This window comes from Sparus aurata, chromosome 1 (genome assembly GCF_900880675.1).
Source record: "Sparus aurata chromosome 1, fSpaAur1.1, whole genome shotgun sequence".
NCBI lineage: Eukaryota > Metazoa > Chordata > Actinopteri > Spariformes > Sparidae > Sparus > Sparus aurata.
In genome coordinates this window covers 15,287,691-15,313,251 of record NC_044187.1, presented here as the reverse complement: position 1 = coordinate 15,313,251, position 25,561 = coordinate 15,287,691, and the positions used below count along the sequence as shown (strand labels likewise).

At 42.5% G+C, this 25,561-nt stretch overlaps 1 protein-coding gene across 1 annotated transcript in view; it reads right to left on the bottom strand.

The window, feature by feature from the left end:
- The window catches only part of bnc2 (basonuclin zinc finger protein 2), a 165,490-nt gene extending 148,100 nt beyond the window's left edge, over positions 1-17,390 (bottom strand). Inside the window, exon 1 of the mRNA XM_030417353.1 lies at positions 16,704-17,390. Coding sequence (XP_030273213.1) covers positions 16,704-16,706 — 3 coding nt within the window. The 5' untranslated portion in view covers positions 16,707-17,390. The remainder of the gene's footprint in view (positions 1-16,703) is intronic.
- Positions 17,391-25,561: the final 8,171 nt, after the last annotated feature.

Below are 25,561 nucleotides of genomic sequence, written 5' to 3'. Positions count from 1 at the left end.
ATCAAAACCGTATTTTGCCTTTGAAAATTTGAGTTTTCCCTTTTTTTCAGTTTTTTTTTTTTTCCCTGTTTCTTCTGCTCAACTTTTTTACATTGTTCACTCTATAAGACTAGATGTGTGTAATGACTAAACAGAATCTGGAGTGTCATCTCCAGACAGAAGTAGAGGAAAAAGAGTGTTCCTCTCACATTACCTACTGCTACACTAGCAAATGATTAGGCTGCTGAAAACATCTCATTATCAGTATTTATGAGGGAGTGCGCCAGCCGGAGTAATGACAGCTTTACTCCAAAGTGGCACTCTCTCTCTTCCTTTCTCTGTGTGCGCACAAACTCTCTTCCCTCTCTCTCTCTCTCTCTCTCTCTCTCTCTCTCTCTCTCTCTCTCTCTCTCTCTTTCTCTCTCTCTCTCTCACACACACACACACACACACACACTCTGTTTATCTGTGTACATACACTAGAGATGTCGATTGTGTACATATAGATAGACACAGATATTATAAATGTTATCTCACTGTAGTACGTTAATGCATTCCTCTCTCCCTCTCTTACCCTGAGCCTGTGTGTGTGTGTGTGTGTGTGTGTGTGTGTGTGTGTGTGTGTGTGTGTGTGTGTGTGTGTTCGTGCACTACCATACTGTTGTTGTTGCTGTATCGTTTTGAAAGAAGTTTTAAGTTTTAAGCTTTAAGACGAAGGACTAGGGCCAGTATTTACAGAGGTATTTTAAAGGGCGTTCACTTTAGGAGGACAATTTTTTCAGTCTCCTTTTTCACAATATCGGAACAGTTCCGCTTCCCAATCTTTCTCTTTTGCAACTAAATAGCAACTGAAATATGTTCCTGAAAGCGTTTTAGGAAAGAAATAGGCAGTGTAGTAACAGAATTTGAGTTTGGACTTTATCAGCACTGCCTAGTTTAGACAGTTTCTGTGCGCTCATGTGCTGTTGGAATGATCAGAAAAACGTTTTTCCGACAGGGAAAATTAAAGTGGGAAGATTTTGGTACACCAATTGACGAACTGACGCCATATGATGCTGAAACATGGTGGACAAAAGGAAACTTTGGGTTGATGGTAAGAAATTTTTACCAAAGTCATGCTGTGTTTAGTCATTGTATTGTTTCTTTTGCTCTCTCTTGTCACTCAAACACAGGAAACAGCTGTCATTGAGTTGTTTAAACACTCTCAGCAATATAATCCCCCCCAAAAAAATCTTTTTGGCATCCATGCTGCTCCCATATTTCGACATGATGCACATGAACACGACAAAGTTGCAAGAAAGACTCCCCATCTCTGGAAATGGCATAAGCCGAGGAGCACGTGTGTACAACTTTACTCTTGTCCACGGACACAAAGAGAGTCCAAAAACATAAACATCAGATATATTGGCTGATCAGAATTTGTACTCATAAGCAAGAGAAAGCTGTCCCACTAGATTCTATAAATCAGTGTTTTGGGGCAAAGCTTCTTTTTTTTTTTTTGTCATTCAAAACAGGCATTTTTAGATTTATCTACTTGCAGGAACAATGGGGAAAGCACATTTTCTGGGGGTGTAAACCCAAACCCACCCCTTCACCCCACAGAACGTCTAACAAAGAAGAAAGATACTATTTCAAATTAGACCGACTCAGTGTTCACATGGGTTAACATCCTCCACAAGATCAGTCAACATGTCAACTTCCTTGTTGGAAGCTTTAGTTTTAACTTGGCCAACTTGTTGAAAATCTGGTTTTTGGTCACAGATACATACTATCTCTGCACTAATCATTTTTTTCATCTGTAGACCCAACCCTGAGAGACTGAGGAGATTTCTTATTAGTTTGGATCTTGTTGCCTGAGGGGCCAGAGAGCGATGAGATATTTGACCAAACGCAGAAACCCAATAAGGGGCCATCGATTAGGAGGGATGAGCACCATATTGGAGACACAGGTGGCTACAAAGAAATTAAAAAAGCTGCAAAGAAAGAAATGGAAGAAATCAAAACTAGGGCACCTTAAATCTCCTCGCCTCTCCGCCACAAGTTGAGCGTCTGTTTGTTTGTTTGTTTATGTTTTGGATCCCTGGGGTGGAGGGCGAGTTGGCTACCCGAGGAGGAAGTCACATAGAAACTTGTGTGTACCATGAAAGAGTGAAACACAAGATGTGTTCAGTGGGCTCTGGACTGAAGCTGCAGATTATTTGATGCTTACGGTTGAGTCTCAGAGTATGGCCCTTTGAACTGTTTTTTTTTTTTTTTATTTATTTCATTTTATTTACAACAGTCCTGCAGTAAATCCTCCTTTTCATGTCGGCTGTAATGTTCAGTTTTTGTGTGAGAGATGGTGTTGATTGAACTCCATGACGACTTCAGAGGATGTGGCGTTGTTGAACCGTGTGACATCAAGCAGGGTGTTTTTTTTGCATTATCTAATCCACGCTATATGGATAATGCGAACGAATGTTAAAAACAAGTATGTGTGCATGAAGTTGGAGATACACGTAACTACATTATTTATAAAGTGCGCACAAAAACCTTGTTGTTGTAAAGTGGAGACGAGCAGAGACAACTTCACAGCTACCTCGCAAAGTGGCAACGCTTTCTCAATATCGTCTATATTTAACTTTGACGAGAGGGAATGAGTATGTTTGTGTTGTAAATACTAAGTGTGCAGGGGCTATAATATGAATTGGCTGCAACTGGATACATGTGACTAGGGGGCAAATGGATCTAATGGTAGTCTTAATGCTGGCCTTGAATAATGAGGCCTTTGTCTAATAAAACTGGAAAGCCTCCAAATACCTATAGGGACCTCGGCTAGTTAGAGCAATAACAGTCTATCAAAAGAGAAAGCAAAGTGATTACTTAGAGGGTAATAAATACAAGGCCCATGCTGGGGAGGGACTGGGGGCTAGAGTGGGAGAGAGCGAGCGAGAGAAAGACAGAGACAGGGACAAAGAGAGACGGAAAACGAGGAAGAAAGAGCTTATTGGATGAAAACAAATCTACGTGTGTTCTTCTACCAAGTTCGGTTGCCGAAGTCTGTTCAAGTGTAAAACATACGCTCAACGCGCATTCTTACCCTACATTGTTAAAGAAAGCTAAAAATAAAAAAATTAGTTGTGTGATCATGAATACCTCTGCAGGTACCAAATCATTCAGGCTCAAGTCCTACTTAACCTTGTAAATCTTTCAAGAACTTCAACATCAAGATCAATCGACACAAAATGAAAAAGTGAAAGTACGGAATTATTTTGAGCTTGAGGACCTTGATTATTTTACAGGTGACAAGTAAGAAAATAACAAAGAGTCAGAATTAAAACTTCCTAACAGGTTTTTTTTTTTTTTTTCTCCAGGATAGTTAAACTACTTCACAGTGCACTTTGTAATTACTTTGCAAAATAGTTTAAAATTCAGTTGGAAATATGCTACAAGAAAAGACCCGCCAAACAAAGAACACAATCAAAGCCACTGTGTGCATTTCTATGGTGGCCAAGGGCAAACACTGCTCTCGAAATATTGTCCCTTATTCAAAATGACAAAATAGTTCAAGCCTGAATGTCAAGATTGTTTTCAATTTTTAAGAACAGTTTGAAAACCAAGCAGGCACATTTTGATTGCTTGAACAGACAAAGAAAATGGGTAACCCTGGGTTTTTTTAGCACCCTACCAAATTTGCACACATACAGGAACATGCACACACAGACACAGAGAGAAAGAGAGACGGACAAAAAAGGGTTTTCGCTGTCTTCCCCACTCCCAGCGTGTCTTAAATGGGAGCGTAGTGCTGACCTGGAGGAACAGCTTTAGGGCCAGAGAAATGGACACAATAACACCACCATCAATTATAGCCCTGGGAGGGGAAAGAGAGAGTCCAATCAGAGAATTAGAGAGATGCGGGGCAGACAGGTGGATCGACAGCCTCAAGGCAGAGGCAGAGAGGGTGGAGAAGGGGATGACAGAGAGGACGGAAGAGAGACAGACTGCTGGTCACCGCTCTGACTAAGTGACGGGATGAGGATAATAAAGAGTCAGTCACACAGAGCGAGCGGTGGCCTCGGAGGGGGGGGAGAGAGGGAGGCTTCAGAGCGGAGGGGTGACAGACGTGAGAGATGGACTTCATCAAGACTGCTGCCTGATGGTCAGGGTTCAGACTGTTGCTCTGTTTCTGGCCCTCTTGTCTTCAGGGCAGGGAAGAGTGTGTGTGTGTTCATGTGTGTGCGCACTGGCTCAATCTCTAATGACAGGTGAGCGATTCATTGCAAACCCCCCCCCACCCCCCCGCTAGAGTGACCAATGCCTTTCCACTCCAGGTCCTGATTCACTTCAGCTAATGTATTACCAGAGGAGCATCACTGTCTGCTGTCTGCTGACTGGGCTGGACTGACCAAAACAGAGCTCCACCCAGCTGAGCTGAGCTGGACTGGACTGGACTGGGCTCTCCTGAGAGTTACTTTAAATGTAATGCTGTTATGGCTGCGCAAATGCAAAAAGCGCAAATTTAATTTCGAGCACAACACAAACACTTCCAACAGGGCTCATAAAACGATGACTCTTCTCGCGGCACGGCATTCAGGAGTGAAGATATAGAGAGACAGTCAGAGAAGGAGGAAGGGAAGGGGAGGGGGCGCTGGCCTGTCCGTCCTTCCTGGGAGAACTGACTGCCCCTCCTGGCTGCCCATTAAAAGCAGAATTCCTCCACAAACTGTTTGTGTTTACAGTCGAACTCCTCCAAGGTGCTGCTTGCCACAGCACAAGACAGTCACACCACGCCTGTCCTCCCCTTCTCTCTCCGTCTCCCTGTTTTCCGTCGTGCCTAACATTCCCTTCCTTGTTCTGTCTGAGCCCCGTCTACTATCAACATGTGGCACATGTCCTTGACAAGTCAAGAGGATCCTTCACCATAGGAGTTGGGTGGCAGCATCAAGCATGCACTCCCTTTTCCTCTCTGTCTCCCCCGCTCCCTCATCCTGCCTCCCTCTTTCGCTCTCTCCCTCTCTCAATATTGAGTTGCCCGGGTAAAAGGGGGCCGGAGGAATCTAATAACTGTGACAGTGGGGCTTTTTTGGCATTGTTCCTGAAGCTGTGCAGACACACACAGGGCTGTCTGCTGGCTCTAATGAAAGGTTAAATGAATAGGACAAAGTGACAGGAGGTACAATAAAGAAACAAGAAGGAGGAGAGAATGTGTGTGTGCAAGCATGTGTCCACGTCTCTGTGTGTGAGTGTCTCGAGGCCAGCCTCCTAAGCTCAGGGAACAACAAGGACAGCACCTCCACAGTGCCACAATATTCAAAACAGATTGTTCTGCAACAAGGTGTGTGTGTGTGTGTGTGTGTGCGTGTGTGCGCTCACTTTTATGTGGGCGTGTGTGTCGCGCATGTGTGTGTGTGTCTGACTCTCCCACCAGGACACAGATGCTGAAGAGGAATTCCAGCATGGGGTTCTTTGATAAATGTTAAGGTCACCGGCAGAGGGGAGGGGTGGAGGCAGGATGGGGAGGCGAGGGCGGGAGAGCGGGTGCAGCGGGGGAGGAGGCAGAGGGAGTGACGAGGGGGGACGCATGTCTCGTCTTGTGCCTCTGCCTGCCTGTGCCTTGGTGGAATGCGGAGTCACATGAAAGAGGCCCTCTTTCTCTCTCCCGCTCTCTGAGGCTCGTCTCTTGTGTCAGTCTCAAAAGCGCCACTGTCCCCCTCCTGACACACTACCTGTCAGCAGATTAACCCTCAGCTCCACACTCGGCCACAGATGCAGGCACACACGCACACACACATGCAGATGTGCCCCCTCGCGCCCAGTTTATGAGCATTAAGTTTCCCCTCGAACAGGAAAAGTGAACTAAGACGCAAAACAAACACACAAAACCCCTTCATCCTTAGACTGCTTAATTACTATGATTAGCACCATAAATAGCAACTTTGTCACCAACAATCATAGGGTGAACTTCGGGCATGTCATCCAGGTGTGTGCTGATGAATTGCGCGGCACAGTGCAGTCAATAGGTGAAGCATAATTAATTAAAAACGTGCAGGCCCCTCAGGGACAGTGATGTGAGTGTCACGGTCGGGTTTAATATGTGGCATCAGACCAGAGGGGGAAGTTTCTATTAGATTACATCAAATCAGTTCTACAGAGTTAAACCATGTGTTCCTGCCAAACCACGAGGTCAAGACCCGCTGCGCACAACTCGACTGTAGAGTCTAACTATCTTGAGTGCTCAGTTGCAGGTGTGTAGTGGCCATGGTTAGCAGTTTAAAGTGGTTACACGGCAGACCTCACTGGCTCTCAGTAGGTGCATGAAGTCTGACCAACATTACCATCACATAACCAGGACTTATTTTGACATCAACAACACTTTAAGCGTTGTTTCAGCAGTCATTGCCCTCCATAACCATTACGGAACACATCTGGAAGTTAGAAGTTTTATGATGTGACAACAGTTTGGCTAAGGTTTGGTTAGGTTTAGACACAAACACAACTTGGTTAGAGCACGGTTTGGTTTAAAACGGGTACTTAGAACTTACACCGTGGTTTGGGTTTGTCCTAGTTAAAAGAAACCAATGTTGACTGTCGGTTAGAGACAGGAATTGGACGTCAGTGTCCCATGAAAACCACCATGACCTCCTCCACATGTGCCTTCAAAAAGACCCAACTTTCTTCTTTGCTTCCGACTGGCATGCACGAGTCATTATTACTGTGGCCAGTAGACGGCTTTGTTACTCGAAATTTAAGAAGACCTATCATGCTTTAAAAAAAATTTTTTAACGTTCCTTCATTGATTTATATAGGCATGTAAAAGGTCTGGAAAGTTAAACGGGAGTGGGACTTCCTCTCTGCCACAGAAAAAACACTGCTCCTGAAATAGCTTGCCAGTGGTCACACCTTTAATTTCGTGACTTCTTGACATCACACTATGTCACCATGTTACACATTTGCATGCTATATGCCTACATTTACTGTAGGAGTGAAGCTAACTGGAAGCTGAGCCAACAGGAGACACAGTGAGCAGTGCTGGCTCGGGTGTGTGTGAGCTGACCAATCAGAGCAGAGTGGGTATTTGGGAGGGATGCTAAAATAGAGCATCTCAGACAATATGGGGAATACAGTGCTGCTTAAGCACTAAAGCATGTAAACCTATTCTGATAGGAACCCAAATTAAATTATGAACCTGAAAATGAGCATAATATGTCTGATTTAAAGAAGTATTTCACAGCTGGAATGGAATAAAACTGGGCTGTCTATACAGTGGAAAGACGCATATTTTTACATACAGCTAAGGGTCACAGGTCAGATTAGAGCTACTGCCACAAATTTTATAATTTTACATCTCAACATAACACTTAAATATTTTTCTGGAAACATTTTGGGTGAGAAATAGACAATGAACAGGATTGTGGTTGATATTTGATCAGCGCTGCCTTGTTTTAGAGTGAGATCTAACCCAGCCCTGAATTCCACCAGATTATGTATTTTGCTTTATTTGTCAGAATTTTGCCAGCTCTGGGTACAGATGAAATGCAGACACATTTACCATTGTTCCGTTGCATATGCTATCAACATTGTAAAAATGTGGTCATCATTGTTGCTTTATAAAAATGAATGTCTTTTGAGGGTATTGACTGAAACGACTGATGCATTCAGGAAGACAGTTTGTTGATGTATGCACACATTCCACACATTATTAAATGCAAAACACAATGTCCTAAATTCCTCCACTGACTTTTTAAAAAGTAATATTGAAAATCAGTGACATTCATACTGGAATAAAGAGTCAAACTCTTCAGAAACACTGGGCGATTGAGGCTAGATTATCCATTCAGTCCCCAAGGTTACAAGTGTCTTTCAAACACTGTCCATATGTTTGAATAAGAATCATTGTCAGATAAAACTTGGTGAAAGTAAAGTACAGAAAAACCGAGGTGAGAACTGCTCCCTATTGACCCAGCATATATGGGATTTACACACAGGTTACTACACACTGACATGAACATACAGATTAATGTTACCACGCTCAAATACTAACTCCCCAACCTGAAAGCTCAACAAGAGCCAGATGTGAGGTGAACAGCTGAAGACTGTGATTGGTCAGAATCAGAATTACTACAGAACAATATATGCAAAAATGTCGTCTCACATGGAAAGGACATGTTCGAAGTAAAATAAATCTTAGATTAATAGACTCCAACATACTGTATAGACCAGACCTGTTTACTACTGTATGTTTAAATAAACTGTTGCTGTATTGTTAGATTTGTATTTTCCCAACATGTAGACAAATTCACAGCAATGACAAAAAACGGGCGATAGTTTTAACTACTTCTCTCTATGAATCAAAAGAACATGTACGTTAATGCTGTCTATCAGCAGTCAACCAGCTATTTAAACCAACAGGAGTTTTTATACCCGGCCGGTCCACCGGTGGTCCAGGAAACAAATGCTCTTCGATTCTGCTAGAGACAGGCCAGCTGGCTTCATACAGCTGTGAGAGTGGAGCAGGGCTATAACTTGGTCACATTTTTTCCCAGTACCATGTGCTGAATCACCATGGTAGCGTTCAAATTACCATGCCATGATTGTTAAAAAGTTGCATAACTTATTGAAGACCTAACACTGTACAGCCATACAAATTGCCAAATAACTACTGTTTCATGTGGTGCTACCCGAACTTACGCATGAGCAGCGTGTTACAAGCATCAGCTTCAGCCCTCCATATGTGTTTTTTGGTCACATGTATAGGGGCAAGTAAAATGACAGACAGCTGTATTGATTCAAATAAGAGTGCATTCGTTCAGTCAGATGTGAGCAAGATGGATAACTGAAATTAAAAAAAACTAAAATGACTCCCTAATGTTGGTAAGAAATACAAAGAATATACAGCCTAAGTCAAAGCTCTTACAAGAAACTGTCTGGAGATAAGTTTTGTACATCACAACATCAATTCATCTTTAAGATGTCCCAGGGAAGGGCAATAATTTATTTTAAGACCACTAAAACTGTCAAACAGAAACAAACCCCAGTCACTGAGCACTTGCATACATCTTGAGTGATTTTTAAAGCTTCTGTCTTCCACGTCTCTCACTGCGTAGCCAACGAAACATTTGTGAAATCAACACATCTTTAACATAGATTTAACATTGAATTCAACTTACAAAAAATCAATATGAATGAATGCAGTATTTTTCAAATTGATTGGATTTATTACACAATGAGTATATATCTGACACTGTGAAAACATTTAATCTACAGTATGTACCAGAAATTTCAAAAGTCCTCCATGAATATTTTGCAGAGGGGCTCATTACCCCATTTGTGTTGAAATTCTGCTCCACAAAAATAGCTTAATTGGACCGTATCTGTTCATTTTTACCAGTCCAAAAATAGGAAAAAGGTTTGTCCTTGTGGAAGTCAAATGGGTCATATGCCATCAGCTAAGTAAACAATGTCACATTATGTATATCATATTTTAACTAGCTTTGCATTACTAAAGTGTGACACATCTATGAATTTGTGGTGTGAGTGTCACCATGTTCACTCACTTAACCTCGTCAGTACTTTGTTCCAAACTATGACTGACATTGCAGCAAACACACAAATCTTGGGTATAGGACATTAATGCATCTTCTTGCAGCAAAACACTTGGCTAACTCAAAGGCAGGAAGTCAACATAAACATCTATGCTATGCTTTAAGAAAAGCATGCATCAAGTAAAGGTAACACAACCGTAACCCTTGTTCTATGAGCAAATGTAGAGCCCGCTAATGGGCTCTATAAGCTTGCCAAATCACTCCTGTGAAGTAGCATAATGAAATTTTCATGTGATGCTTTTGCCATTCAGGACAGACTCACCAACACTTCCTGGCACTGACTGTTTAAATGGCTATTCAGTATTCACAAAGGCAAAAACTCATGGAGACACACGTTTATAAGGTTTGAGGGTTCCACCTGTGCACAATGAACTAAGTTACAACAATTCAGTGGATCTCTCTTTCACACAGGAGTTGATCTGTAATGGACTATATTGTTAAAAAGGGGGCTAAACAAAATGCTTTACTCAATGATGCAACACCAGCAGGAAGCAAAGTTATGACCTTAAGCAGCAACTGCAGCAGGACGGAGAAAGCAAGGCAATGGAGACCGATCCTGACTGGCCTTAACCTAAATGGCTGCATTTCCAATGAACGGCATTGATTGCCACACCTTCTGTGACAATCACAGAAATGAAGGATTGAGAAGGTGATGGAGCACGAAGCACATATGGTACCAAAAAAGGTTTGTCATCTAGTTCAAGACAAATGACCATGTCTTAACTTAAATCAGCTAAAGGAGCATACCCTCATTTCATAAAATCGTCCATGTAAGTTGACTGTGAATGCAGCTAATTATGACCCATATTTACGCTTCTTGTCAGGCAGCGACCTCTACTGGATGCAGTAATTATTACGGCAGCCATGGAGGATGTCAGATAAGGAAGTATAAAGTGCTTTGACCTCTGAGATGGATGTTCGTATTCGGTCAGTGTGGATTCATTTTAACTTAAGTAGCGTAGATTGGTTCATAACTGAAGTCATACAAGTAACATAGCTATTTTAAGTCAAGCCATGATGTTTCCTAAATGTAGTAGTCTTCTTGCCTTAACCCAACCAAGGTGCGATCATATGATGAACATCCGGTCTGCCTGTTGCTGGTACGTTGAAATGGTCGTGTTGTTTTGGGTACAACAATGTATGCCGTTTTTACGAGTTTACTTTCAATCAACCTATTCAGTCCTTTAGGTATGAGGACTTGCTGAAGGGAGGAACAATGACCAACTTATATATAGTGACATAAGAAAATACAGAGTTGGAGTCATATATAGTTTTAAGTAAAAGTGAACAAAAGGAAAAGTTGTAAACAAGACAGACTTGTCCAGTGAAGAGGGGCTCAAAAGCATACAAACTCTGAGTAGAGTGTGCATTCAAGGATCCTTCAGCGTAACCCTGCCAGTCTGATCAACTTCATTAGAATACCATCACATTGCCAGTAGGGCTCTGGCTTTCCACACACCCCGTTTGCATCTCTCAGTCTAGAAATGCAAGGACACTGATTGCTTGGGCTTTTCGACATTGCCAGCTCAAAGCCATCCAACACGCTGGGAGTCAGGATGGTGTAGATAGCTGGATAGAGGTATGGGGAAGCTGATGACATCTGTGGAACTGTTTGTCTGCTCATAGGTTACAGGTGGAAGATCAGGTAAGTGTCTCCCTTCTAACTGATGTCTGTTGTTGGAAGAGGGCTAGAGGGCAGACATTATTGCCTCCAATGTCTGGCCCATTATGTATCACCTGCCGCCATGTCGAGACAAGTGGAAGAAGGGAAGCGTTGATCGATATTCGATCGCAGGTAATCATCTCACATGTTCCAATGCGTGATGAAAGAAGGTGGAAACTGGGCAGCCGTATCTGCAACCATTTCTAGGGTTATAGAGAAGGGGTTATCCAGACTGGCCCAAACTGTACACTAGAAAGTCAGAGTGCTGCTCCACCAGAGTAAATGGGAAACCCTATAGACCCTGTTAAAGGTACAAAGCCTGTGTGAAATACAAAAAAACTATTGCAACCACTCAGCCAAATCGCCTGAATAAATGTTGGTAGTGTACTTTTTTACGCAAACTCTGGACATGTTGAAACTTTACATTTCTTTATGTTGCAGCTGTACATTTGCTTAAGTTCAGTTTCCAATTTTATGTTGCGACACTTTGTTCATCATCTAGTTAGGTTAAGGCACAGAACCCACTCGAACCCAAACATCTTTCTTGTTTGTTTATGTGTTATTTATATGTCTTTGTCACCACAAACACGGTCGGAGATATCACAGTCTACCCTCAAAAAATATCATTTTTGGAACTGAAAATTGTCCCGATGTCACCTTAATAATATCCATTGGTTTGACACTTACAAATGTTGGAACACAGTCTTGAACTCCGGTCATCGGCTTGGCAACCTTCTATCTAACTCCAACACCATCCCCTCCACCTCCCAGTATAAATGTCAGGTCATAATCATGTAATGTAAACGTGATATGACACGTATTGGAGAAATATCAACATGGTACGTATCACTTCTACAAGTTTGAACATAGTAGTTTGTAGAAACATTAGCTGCCAACATTTAATTATGTCAATTGTGCTTAAACACTTCAGCCCTTCAAAACTACTTTAATGGTTCCTCAAGTCACCATGATTATTTTTCTTATTGAACCGGCACTTTGGTGGATGCGGTGCTGTCTGGAGGAGAAAATGTCTGGAATGAAGCGTGGAGTTAACTTTGTCCTTCTTTTGGACAGTACATAAACACGTTTTAAATGAGAGAAATCTGGATTGGGAATGAGATGAATCATTTCAAAGACCATGCAGGTAAAAATATAATTGTCAGGCATGGTTACTAGCAGGGGACTAAACACTCAGGGCCATAATTCCAAAGTCAACGTGCTATGTCTCAGTCCTCAGGAATTTTTCATGAGCCACCACTTATCTTGTCATATCAGATTTCTTCCACCAGCTTTTTTGGAGGGAAGAGAAAAGACACCTTTAGGGCAAATGATTCTCTTTTAATCAAATCACCCTGTATGGCCTGAGGAGATCTTTCCATGCCTTTTGAGTCACTGGGGCATGGGCCACTAATGCACACACCCACAAGTAAAAAAAGAAAGAAAGATATTGAAATGCACACAGTCACACAAACAAACATCCCTGTATACAAAATATATAGAAGCGGTTTGGCATGTTTTTATCTGAAAGCAAAAAATGAGACTCAACAGGAAAATAAAGAACACAAGAAGAAAGCAGGGAACAAAGTGGTGTCTGGAGTTTCCATCACAAGTGAAATCCCAGATTTTCTCACTCACTGTTCATGGAACAAAATCGAACAACTTTATTCTGGAGTGCAGTCGGTGCAGGAGGGAGCTATAAAATATAAATTATACCACATAACCCTATACCTCCCAACTGAGCCATTTGGTTACAACTATACTCCTGTTCGTTACGCAGGTCCAGCGTCTCTGGTATTTCTATAGTGGCGACATGAATTATATTGTAGCTCTGCCGAAGAACATATGGATTACAAGTGAAATGTAATTTCCCCTCCAATCGGACAGTTGCCACCCAGTGACACTGAAGTGTTTATTTTACAAGGTTGCCGGTAATTAGTTCTGGACAGAATTAATTAAGGCCACCCCAAATTACAGCTGAAAATGGAAGAATCATGACTGTGTCTGGGAGGAGAGAAAAATGTAGCAGGGGTGTATTTTCTAAAGGCCGAGTTGTGCAAAATGCGTTCTATCATTTCTCACTTTAAACAAATAGAGGCCGAGGGAGTGTGTGGCTTCTGCACACACTGGGTGTGTTCATGTACTAAGACCAAAGTTTTCCCCGATTCCTTTCCTTCAGGAATACGATCGTGTTTGGATTAGCATGCAAAATGAAGCCTGTAGAGAAAAAAAAAAAAATCTAACGCATGTAAGTACAAGTATCAGTTTACAGTTTAAACACAGCTCGTAGCGCTGAGTCTGATTTTAATCTGATTAACTCGCCATCTCCGAGTGTGATCTACCATCTCCCCGCCGAGACAATATCACTATCATTTAGCAGATTAAAACACTTAGAGATATATGTGCAAGACCAAACACATCTTAAATGCTCATGTCATAACAGCTGTTAACCCTATTCATTACGGCTATTTGTTTCTCTTTTTTTTTAACTTAAGAATCACAGGAACACGGGCCAAATTTCATAATGTGTTCTGAGGATATTAGAGAGTTTTCATGAGCGCAAGTGTGCGAAAGATTCAGTTTCCCACTTTGTGTGCTGAGGTACAAAAATGTAATTATGTCTACTATATGTGTATTGTTTTAAATCAAGTGTGTCTCATGCTGTGCCCATTATTAAATTAGGAGTCCCGCGATCCAATTTGTTTTAACATTTCACAGTGTCTCTGTTTATTCGCTGGAGCCTGCGACTCAGGTTACAGTGTCTTGTTCAAAGATTCTCATCTCGGGCCACCACTAGGTGTATGACCCCCGCCTCCCCCCTCTCAAAATATTACCTTTTCTGTCACTGCCAAGACACACTATCAGTCACTCAAGAGATTGTTGGGGCTGAGGACAGACGGAGAAGGAGGAGAAGCAATATCTGTGCAGCAGTGACCCACTCCTGGATAAATGAAAACGCTGCGAGGGTGTTGCAGAAACGTTGATGGGTGTCATCCGCGGAGAAGAGGGGAGACGTAGGAACGCCGCTTTCTAATGTCCGCAGTGAAACATACACGTCTCAACATTGAGAGTGCAGCGCTTTCACGACTAAAAAAAATTGCGTGGGAAATAGGCCGGAACGTGAAGGTCAAATAGAGCCCATCTCAGATGAATCACATCACATATGAAAATAATGAAGTGCGCATGTGAAAAGGAGCAGGAACTCGGCGCAGAAAATATATAAACGGGTTATCACAAGACCCCTTTACACGCTTAGCACCCATTCTCTTCACATAAAGAGGCAGGCGGCGAGAAGGCAAGAAAACCAGAGCGAAACAGAGAGAGGATGGAGTGGAGGGAGAAGAGGAGGAAGGAGTTCTCGATGTGGGCAGTAATCAGAGGAAGCCAGCAGGGGGGACAGGGAGGGTTGGTGGGGTCAGAGCAGAGCACCACTAAGCAGCCTTTCTCTTCATTAGCAGCCTCTCTAAGGGGGGCGTCACAGGCCTACCTGTCCAGCAGATTATTGAACCGACTAACCAGTGGCTCTCACCCCGCACACACACGCTCTCACACACTCTCCCCCGCTCTGATTCCCACAGACCCAGAGGAATCACGACCTAGCTGCAGCCTCGCTGACAACTTTAACTTTTTCTTTGACCTCACGTAGGCAGTGCTACTGGACGAGCCGGGGAGGGCGTCTGCTCGGAGCGTAACGAGGGCATTTACCTCGACATTATTTTACTTGGAGTTTTGTTGTCCTGCCTTTTTTTTTTGTTGTCGTTTTTGTTTTCTCTATTTGCTGGTTTCTGATTTTCTCTTCTTTCTCTAACTCTGTGGATGTAATACGTGTATAACACGAGAGAGAGACAGACAGGAAGGAATACCGGCTTTTTTTTTAACTCAAAGGAAATTTTGAATTTGCACAGATCCCTGACCGGTCCGGGCGGAGAGAGAAAGCAGCATGGAGATAAAAGTAATGAAATGACACTCCAGGAATGTAAATTGGCATTCTTCGGTGTAGTTGCAGCACCAGCTCAGGCTCATGAAACATCCCTGGCACACACTCAGACCAGCGCCAAAACACAGTGCTAGGCATTAATCTCACACACATCCCACTGATGAAAGTGTGAAGGTACTATTGTGGTGCTTTTAAGTGAGGCCATTCATCTCAATCTCTCCCTCGCTGTTTCACTCTTCCGAGCCCTCTCCCTTTCCTTCCTCGCCTGTCTCCCGGAGTACTCGGAGATGTCCACGCTGAAATGTCTTACGCTGACATGAAATGCCTCTGTGTGCTTTCCGCCTGTGTTTCACTGTCACAGGTTGGCCACGAGCTCCCTGAGTTCTCCTCGAGTCGCATTAACAGGCACTGAGGCGAACATTTAAAATCGCAGAGGTTTTCGCATTACAGCTCCAGTTACCAGCATTTGTTAAAAAAAAAAAAAAGCAAAGTGTAAAGGAAAAATTACCTGAAGCTTTTGTTTGCATTGAAATGTAACAGAGCAATTCTGATAAAATGATTTTTTTTTTTTTTTTTTTTTAAAGAAAAGAAACAACTTCCACAAAGAAAATCAACTGAAACAAGAAAAAAGCATATGTCAAGAAATCAATAAAACGTTGCAGAAAAAAATAAATAAAGAAGGAGGAAATGTGCAGAAAGGTGAAGCAGGATTTTCAGCAGAGGGAATTTAGGCCCGAGAAAAATAACTTGAGAAATGTTGCTGCCAGCTATGAAATGAAGTCCGCTCACATTTTATTCAAGCGAACACCCATAACACTTTCTTTTTTCATCAGCCTCGCTTGTGTGTGTTTGCCACCTGAAGACACTGCACTGGATCCCACTGAATTATAGCATTTGCTGGTCTGTACCAGTTTGTAAATATGCAGGCCCCAAATCTACAGGTTGTATAAAGTGTCTCCCAACATGAATATGTGATTCAACAAAATAAAACTGAACAAGTTTCTTTGCAGTCAGGGATTACTCCTTGAAGACGTCAAGCAAAAGTCTTTTAATTTGTCTTTGGGGAGCAGAAAAATGAGTAACACTTTAAAGGCATGACGAAATCTATAAAGTTATATTAAGTGAAGTGTTTCCTGCACGTCGGATGTCACAGATCATTTGCTGAAGAAGGCTGTACAATTCCTACAATGATTATTATTGCTTTTGTAAGACAAAGATGGAGGAGAAAACAAAGGAAAGGATAAACCCAAAAAAGAAAACCAAGCAGATGAAAATCATTGTTCTTATAAATACAGGAATATTAACACATCCAGCTGATGATCCATATGAATCAGAAACAAGTGCTGGTATTTTAAAATACTCAAGAGTAACTCAGGAAAGTTTCTTGGTGAACTTTTCTATCCGCTCTGGTGAGTTCTGATGACACACCGGCGCAGAAGTTGTAAAAAAAAAAAAAAAAAAAAGTTACCAAGTCCATATTTTAGGGCAGATCTGTTTGTTTCGTCTGATTTACTAAATAGAACACAAGCTGAAAATGTATATTTACCATTGCTGCATGTTGTATCTGACAGACCCCGGGGCTCCTGGCACTTCTCGAACTTGGCGTCCTCAAAAAAGTCTGACTTCGCCCTCAAGTGGGGAACTTTCTCCTCTTCAGTGCAGCACGCTGTCTGAGGTGAATCGCTGTCGGTGCCCCGTTCACAAACTTCTCATCGGCGTGTATGACAGTTTTTAGGCACACACGATGAAACAGCCTCTCTCTTTCTTTCTTTCTTTCTTTTTTTTTTTTATCCCGAGCACCTCTTGTGTCCGGGATGCCTCTCTGAGAAAAAAAAAAACGCGCGTCAAGACGTTTTTGGAGAGGAACGCACGACCACGACGCGCCGTCCCCCCTTCCCTTTCTTTTCCCCCCAAAGCGTAAACTTAACAAGTCAAGGAGACAGTGGGGGATCGTTGACAGCCAGAAGCTGAGTTGTAGCTGCCTGTCCTACCTTGAGAAAATCGTACACACAAAAAAAGAAGAGGAAAAAAAAACGCCTTCTTCTTACACTCCCCCGATGATTTCCTTCTGCAGAGTCAGCGCAGTGCGCCGAGGAGAGCTGCGGACGGTCCGGGGCTGGGGAGAAGGTGGCTGCTTGTGTTGTGTCGGGTGAATTCAGACCAGTGTTTTAACACGCCGTGTGTGTGTGTGTGTGTGTGTGACTGTAACCCGAGTGACTGTGCGCCCTGAGAGTTGAGTGTGTCCAGGAGAGACGAGTCACATCTGTGCGCGACGAAAAATGGACGAAAAAAAAAAAAAAAAAAAAAAAAGCTTCAAGATGAGAAACCGGCGCGTTCAGAGGCAGCGATGAGGCGCAGGAGCGAATCTCCTGATGTATTATTTTTTCTAATCCTCCGTGTGAATTTAGCGCAGATATATTGTTGTCACATTGATCTGTATTCTATCACAGATGTTCAGCTGTGAATTAAACAGTATCACCTGTAAGAAAAGTCAATCCAGTGGAGCCAAACAGGCGATCAATAACACAAAATAAACACGAATCATTTTAACTTTTTTTTTTTTAATCGGGCATTTCATTTATCCTGAGCGAACTCTCTCTCTCTCTTTTTTTTTTTCTTTTTCACTTTTCTCTGACCTCGCGGGTACAGTTTACGCACGCCTCAGACGCGCGCGCACACACAGGCGGCAGCTCGTGGTTTTCTTCCCTCTGCGGTGCTGCGGGGACGTGACACTGATTTCCTAAGTTGTGTCCCCTCAGAAGTGGGCGCGCTCATTAAAGTTTCATTGTGCTGCTTGTATTTATTTTTATTTTTTTTACGAGGATTTGCTCAACATTTGACTGAGACATCTCGAGAGTGAAGAGAGTTTGAAGGAAGGGAGGGCTTGTGTGCGTTTGCGTGTGCGTGCCTGTTTGTGTGTGTTTTCAATGTGTGTGTGTGTGTGTGTGGATAGAGTGGAGCAGAAAGAGAGACATACCGCGCTCCTCAGAGTGACTGCCTGCCTCAGCCTGACTCCTCCACTGGGGTGAGAGAGGCAGCTGAATCCCAGGGCAGTCATTTCTATCAAGTCAAGCGTCTGGAAGCCCCACTTGCATGTTTGGTCAAGGGGTAAATAATAGATCAGGGATTAGGCTTGTGTAGTATTCATTCCAGGGTAACAAGCTTCTGAGGGTCCCAGGATATGCATATTCATTCCTTGGCCAAGGCCGTGAGAGAGCAAGGACCATATGCCTGTTTGTCAGAGGGCTTACATCGCTAATTAAATGAGATATTACATACTTATGTGAGCACCAAAACAAAAAGCCTTTAAAAGGATCGTCCGGAGAAAAAAGAAAAAAAAAATCAAAATAAACTAGGTGTTTGAATCTATTTGTGTGGACTTGAAAGTGCTTTTGATGCTGCTTTAATTTGACAGAGGAAGTGCCTACCGCTCAGCAGAGTGATTAACACACACCGGGAGCAGTGGAAGAGTAATGTGACATAAACTGCACATCAAAGCAAAGTATGACCTTTTTTTTTTTTACTTTGCTGTTGCATTCAACCAAACTATCTTGTGAAAAATCTCTTTTATGGCTGTGTTATAGCATAGCTGTGATGGGGGGATGCGTGAGTCTAGCTGTTGTTTGGGGTTAAGTTCCTGATTTTTGGAACAGTTTTGCTTCTTTACGTCTGGATGGGCTGCATGAGAGAGGTCAGTCCCATCGTTTATCTCGTAGGTGCCGTTACAAAAGGTACATTTAGAAGTGACTGTCCTGACAGAGGTATAGATCTAGGGGTCCGGCCTGACTCTGAAAGGTTAATATGGTACCCTTAAAACAGCAAGTACGTTCTGATTGAAATCATTTTTCAGTGAAGAAATCAAGGGAAATTGTTCCTACAAAATGTTCAGTGACAAAGCAGTTCATTCCCTTTTTTCCTGCAACATCTGCTGATATCAACTAAAGCACGATTTACGTTCTCTATCCTCAGGTTGAGGCACCTTTAAAGTTTATAAAAAGGGATCAGAACCTTTATTTAAACAATGTCAGCACTAAGCTGAAGCATGAGACACAGCATCAAACTGAAACCATGATCTTTACCTCACCTTAACCAGAATCCTTTTGTTGCATACCAAACCCTGTACTCAGGATGCAAACCACTGGTGTGTGATATCATAGATCGACCACAGCCACCTCCATGACTCGCTGTCTGCTGAGAAATGCACTAAAACGTTGCCAGCGAACACCATCTGGGCTGCTGGGTTTCCCTAAAAACAAAAAGCTAGCAGTGTATAAATGTAATTTCTGTCAGACGGGCCACATTAACGTGCCCGCAGCGACCCAGTCAGATCTGTAACATTTAAGACACCGTGTTGATTGTTGCCAGTGTCGATACATCTGTGAAGGTGTAACATGCCGACATGCTTCCTTCACTCACTCACATGCATACTGTAATAGTTATACATTATGCGAATATATACGTCTGTGTGTATCTTGGCTGATGAGCGGTGCTGAATCGAGAGGCTGTTGGGGCGCAAGTCAAAAATTCCCAGTGGGCCCCTCCAACCAGCGTGCTAACCTCCTCTATCTTCTAATATAAATGAGTTTAAAAGCAGTACCAGTTACAACTAAATAATAAACAACTTCAGCATGGACACATTATAAAGCCGTTGATCACAGATATATAAGCACTGATTGTGACGCACAGTATAGTGCCTGTATGGGAGGTTTAAGAGGCTTTATAGTCGTCATTGTCGACTCTCCTCTGTACCACCTTGGTATTTAGGTCGACACAGCTATTAAATTATACTGTACAAGTAACCAGTAAAGGCAGCTTGATAGTGGCGGAATGTGTGTGTTTATTTGTCCCTGTGACAGGATCCCACTGTTCACTAATTATCCAGCGGGACCACCGATAATGAGCTATTGAACCTGCTGCCGAAGTGGTCCACCTCCTGGGAAGGCCATCAGCAGCTGCAGCACACTCGTGGATCCATCAAATCCACCGAGGTCCTCCTGTTCATTAAGTTCCTCTCACTAGAGCAGAGACGAAGTCCAGAAAAGGTCAGTTTGACCACCGCCAGGAGCTCTGAAGAGTTTTTTAAAGGATCGGTTCATACTGTTCTCTTCACCAATCAGGAGATTGTTAATGCTTTTTTTCTTCTTTTTTTTAATTACTTCTGTAATTTCTGGTGTATTTTGTTAGATAAGTTATGTGCAGCCGTTAAGTCAAGTCAAGTTTATTTGTATATGGAAGCTGAGAAAGGTCGCAGATACAATTTTATTATTTTAGGTTAATTATTGTATTATCTGGAGATAAACAAAATCTAATTTTCTCAAGATAACGGGTATTTTTTTTGGTTATCTGGAGAAACCAAAGGGACAATGTTTCAAGACAACAAGATAATTTATCATGAGGAAATGTCTAAATAAGATTCATAGGAGTGGAGCATGACATACAAACAGTTTGGACGGTTCAGAGAAAACTGGACTGTTCACAAAATTCTGCCATTTGTGATAAGAATGTATTACCTAGTGATTTGATATGAGGGTATTTACATGATGGCTACTTGCTGTAAGGGACAAGCGAAACGATAGAGGGCTGAAGTCACCTCCTAAAAGATATGGATCAGTAGTGAACTGCTTGGATTGTGCCATGAATTACGCATATGATGTTTGTCAGTTTAAAAGATCATTTCTCAACTGGAGGAACGTATACATACTATATACTATATATATGTATATTAGCTAGCTCACAGAGGTGACTAACTTACCTTTCACATCCTTTCCAGCTGTGATCTGTGGCCAGATCGTTTGTATTTTTCACCTTTGTCAATACTTTTTCTGGCCATGTTGGTGCTGGTGACGTATATTGAGCAAGACGATGTCGTTCACTGAGTGGTTTTACGCAAAGCCATACAAACATCATGCGTGTGACTGCGCCTCTCTATACTGCAAGCAGCTGAAAATACTTTAATCGCCATTACTGTAAAGTGAAGAGACACTGTACGTTATCGCCAGAAGGCCTTGTGTTTTCTTGCTGCAACAACAGGTTGATTGTCTCGTCATCTCGAGAGAACAAAATTCAATCTCACAAGATCATGTGAAAAGATTTGCAAGCTTTGTTGTCAAGATAACCATTAAAAAAATAAGTAAACTGCCATCCTCGGTTTCTGTTTATATAAGCCCTCAAAAGACAGAAAAACGTAAACACTCAAACTTCTTGATCATTTCAGACATTAAATATTTGATTTGAAAAGGACAAAGAGATTTAATGAGCAACACTAAAGAAATGTTGCACTGTGATAAGGAGACAATTCTATATGTACATTTTTTTTTTAGTTTGATTTCTCCTAACTCATAGAGAGGCAAGCACAGGTGCTGGAAATAAGACAAATACTTCTCTCATCTAAAAGCTGTTTTTTCCGACTGAACGACATTTACTCAGGGCGATCAATGTCCCATGTCCTTGGTCTCCTCTCTCATACTCAAGGGAAATATGAACTTAAATACAACCTCACCACCTTAATTTACCCTTTCACCAAGCAAAGGACAAGCTCTCGAGCAAAGAGCTCAAGGGAAATAGCCTGACTCCTTGTTCCCACAGACCCTTGGGGGGGTGCGAAACCGGGGTTGGGATGGCACGGTAGTTGGGTGAGCCGTAAGTGAGTGTGGCCCTTGTGGCACCGTGGATACACACAGACACACAAACACACACACAAACGCTGCAGACTGTAAGAGGTGGGTCTTGTGTGGATCAATTCCGCCTTTATGAGGGCTCTCGTCTGTTGAAGATAGGACCAGAAGGTCATCAGATGGGAGTCAAACAGAGGTCCGCGCCATCTCGTCGGGGCAGGGGGTTAGGACATGAACAAGGGGGCTTGTACACACAGCATGTGGCGAGGGGGGCCTTATGGGAGGTCAGCGACGTCACATGCATACAGGAATGCACATGACGGCTGCGTGGGGTTTGTGAGGAGGGTAACGTTTTTGAGCTGGGTTTGTCTGATTTAGGTGCACTGATATTGTATGTCTACAGGCTGAAAAAGGGGGAAGAGAAGCTGTAATCAATGGTTTCTCTGTCCTGCAGTTTTGTAAGGCAGTCCAAGGTCTCACAGGATTCAGCATGAGGATGGCTCATGCTCGAGGTCAAGAATGGCTGATAATTCTCCCACGGACTCCAGTGAGAGATATAATACCCCTCCTCGGGGCATCGCTTGAATAGAAATGTGTACAAACAAGTTTTTAAAATGTCAGCAATTGAGCGTGAATTTAGCGAGCAATTTCAAAGGTTTGTGAGGGGCAATTTCAATTTCAAAAGGCTACCAGTGTGATAGCAGCTTATTATTATCTAATCGTCTTCAATGAGAGAACATCAGAGACTTAACAAATAGAGCCATCAGCCGTGCTGCAGCACAAAGTGACTACGTTCAAAGACTTAATGTAACTCTCACATGTTGGAGCCTGTCTCATTTCCATGCAGGGGGGAGTGATGTTCTGCTAAACACTGTGCAGGTTCGACATCCCAGACCGCATTTGTACCATCAGTGTTCCTTTAAAGCTGGGGACTTGTGACTCTTTAGTATTTATTGTCATCTCCAGCAGTTCTCTGCTTCTTTCCTCCCTCAGCATCAAAGCTAGGCCACATTAATGCAGAGAATATCCCCACTTACCTGAGGCGGCAGGCGGAGACTTTGCTTTCACAATTCTCCACGGAGTGTCACGCCGCGCCTCTCTTCCTTCCTCTGTCAGCACCGGCACATCGGGGCTTGTCATTTGGTTCCTGAATTTTTCATGCAGGTGCATTTGCATGATCACAATTCTGTGTCACTTCTTCTTCTCCCCCCTGGCAGATTAAATGCGGCCTAGTGCTTGAACTTCGCTGTGACTCCGCTGAGGCAGAACAGAGGTGAGACAAGCGTGCTTGTTGGGACTGTCAATGCAAGAGCTGTCTTGTTCCAAGGGGTGGCCCATCGCATTTTAACAGTTGGGCAATTACAAACGACAGGCCCACAAAGACTGCTTCAAACACGAGTCAGTTTACATTTGCTACTGCATCGTTTACGTTTACATTCATACATCTAAGTCAGTCGTATTCTGTGACATCCAGTAAAGAAGTTAAGCCATGCTGTGCCATTTTTAGCTGCAGGAGTTGGAAGGGATGGTGGTCGAATCACAAACCGGTCTCCGCAGATCGAGACAGTGTTTAAGCATTTTTAATTGAGAAAGCAGGTGATCATTTCAAGGAGACCTCGGGACAATCTCAAGCCGAGTTTGTGGAAACCAAAACAATCAGAACACAAGCACAGCATTGCAATGTGAAGAAATTTGAAGTTTCAACACATCAGTGGTTTGTAAGGAAACAAACAGCGCTGACATTTACTCTGACAAATTGACTGGTTCCCTTCAAGATTCTTGGAAGTTTGGTGCTATCTAGTGACAGGCTGGCGTTTAAGCCAGTTTTGACCTAATATCAGCAAATTAAGACATTTACGTTTTGTTGATACTGTCGATACTGTTGCAACATATTACACTCGATCATTGAAATCATTTAGATTTCCATTATTTAAGTGGAACATTTTTAGGTGAACTAACCTGAAAGAGCTTGAATTGGATGATAAGACAATAAACTGATTTGTTACCTGTTACAGCTTTTGATGAAAGAAGTAACCAAGTAATGACAGAGGCTTTAGTGAGTGTATGAGAATGTTTTTTTTTCAATGGAAGAAGCACGTCATTGGTGATATGAAAGAGCCTTTTATGTACCTAACATGCTCCGAGGTCTGGATTAATCTGTCATTAGTGGGGAAGACAACAAACACTTAAAAAAAAAAGGGAATAAAGGTTGCTTCAGACATCGGAAAAAGAGCTGCAACAGGCACTGTCAAAACATGGTGGAACATGCCTGTGTAGAACATGTAAGCGACTGGAAGCGTCTGGGGCCAAATTATAACCATTTGATGATGAAAGAGGGGGTAGTTAGAAGAGGATCGCTTTGAGTTCGTGGCTTTCTCAGACAAAATTGTGTTAATTTGATTTTCTGTTGACCATATTTTGCGACATTTTCGGCCTCTTCATGATCAGTTTCACATTTCTTATGAGATAAACTGTACCTAAAATGTTAGCGCAGCTTGGTTTTGTCTGTTAACAAATATTCAGGACCCTGTTGCAGACGTATGATGGTTGTTTTTCCTCATGAGCGGAGAGAAAGAGAGGGAGGCTTCTTCATAGATGCCATGTGTCAGTTTGAACAAGAAGCAGGGGGCAGGCAGATGTTGCGCATTATGTACCAGTCTACTGCCTCTAAAATTGTTCCGCAAATGAGGATCTTAATGAGAGGCAGTGTTCGTGGGTCAAGGAACAGCCTAATCATGCTAAGTCAATTGCATCTCTTCTCTTTGTGTGTGTGTATGGCTGTGTGTGTGTGTGTGTGTGTGTGTGTGTGTGTGTGTGTGTGTGTGTGTAGCACAGTGAGCAGATGAACCAACATTTGTCTGACTGAAGAGGAGTGCCAGTCCTCATATTTCTTCATTTTCCCCTCTCACCCTGTGCTCCAAGTCTGGCTGGACACTTAAGTACATTAACCACACAATATGGAGTTGTCTTGTCTCACCAGCAAAACAGATGTCAAACACGCGTCTTTGTTCATTTTCTCTTGCTTTCATCCAGTTCTCAAAGCCCCCGCTATGGATTCAAGGCTCAAAATGGATCGTGAATAATGTCTTTGACCTTAAAACAGATCATTAAAAACATATAAAACTGGGCAAATACCAGCATGGGTGAGGTATAAGTGTGCCTATTAAAAGGAAAACAACATTTTAAACATAAACTGCCGTCTAAAGATCAATATCAGATCTCAGTGTCGTTTCTCTTTACCGTCATTCGCGTGGCTGTTGATCTTTGATATAACAACAGAGATTTATAGCCTTGTGAAACAGCACTCGCAGACACAGGGGAACCCTCATTCTATGTAGTGCATGTGTGTGTGTGTGTGTGTGTGTGTGTGTGCGTGTCATAGCATAAAAGCTACACAACACCTTGCCCTACCGCTGATGTTGCCATTTTCTATTGCCGTCAGTGTAATCTTGATACATTGCGATCTTTCTCATACAGTATTATTTGGGACATTTTGTTATTCATTCTTTCATTTTCAATCACGCAGTTTATTTTTCAGGCTCAGTATAAGTGAGATCTGGATTTGATAAACTTAACATCGTCTTCTCTTCTTCTTTAAAAGGACGCTTTGCTCTTCATGGCCCATGAACTGACAAAATCTAACAAAAATGAGAGATTATGACAAACAATAAATCAAACCCTCACGGCACTTATCAACAAACATTTGAACAGAATGATAAACACTTTTATCATCAATATACTGATTAGTAATATATGAAAGATTAGTATTTTGAGTGTGCCTTTATAATTA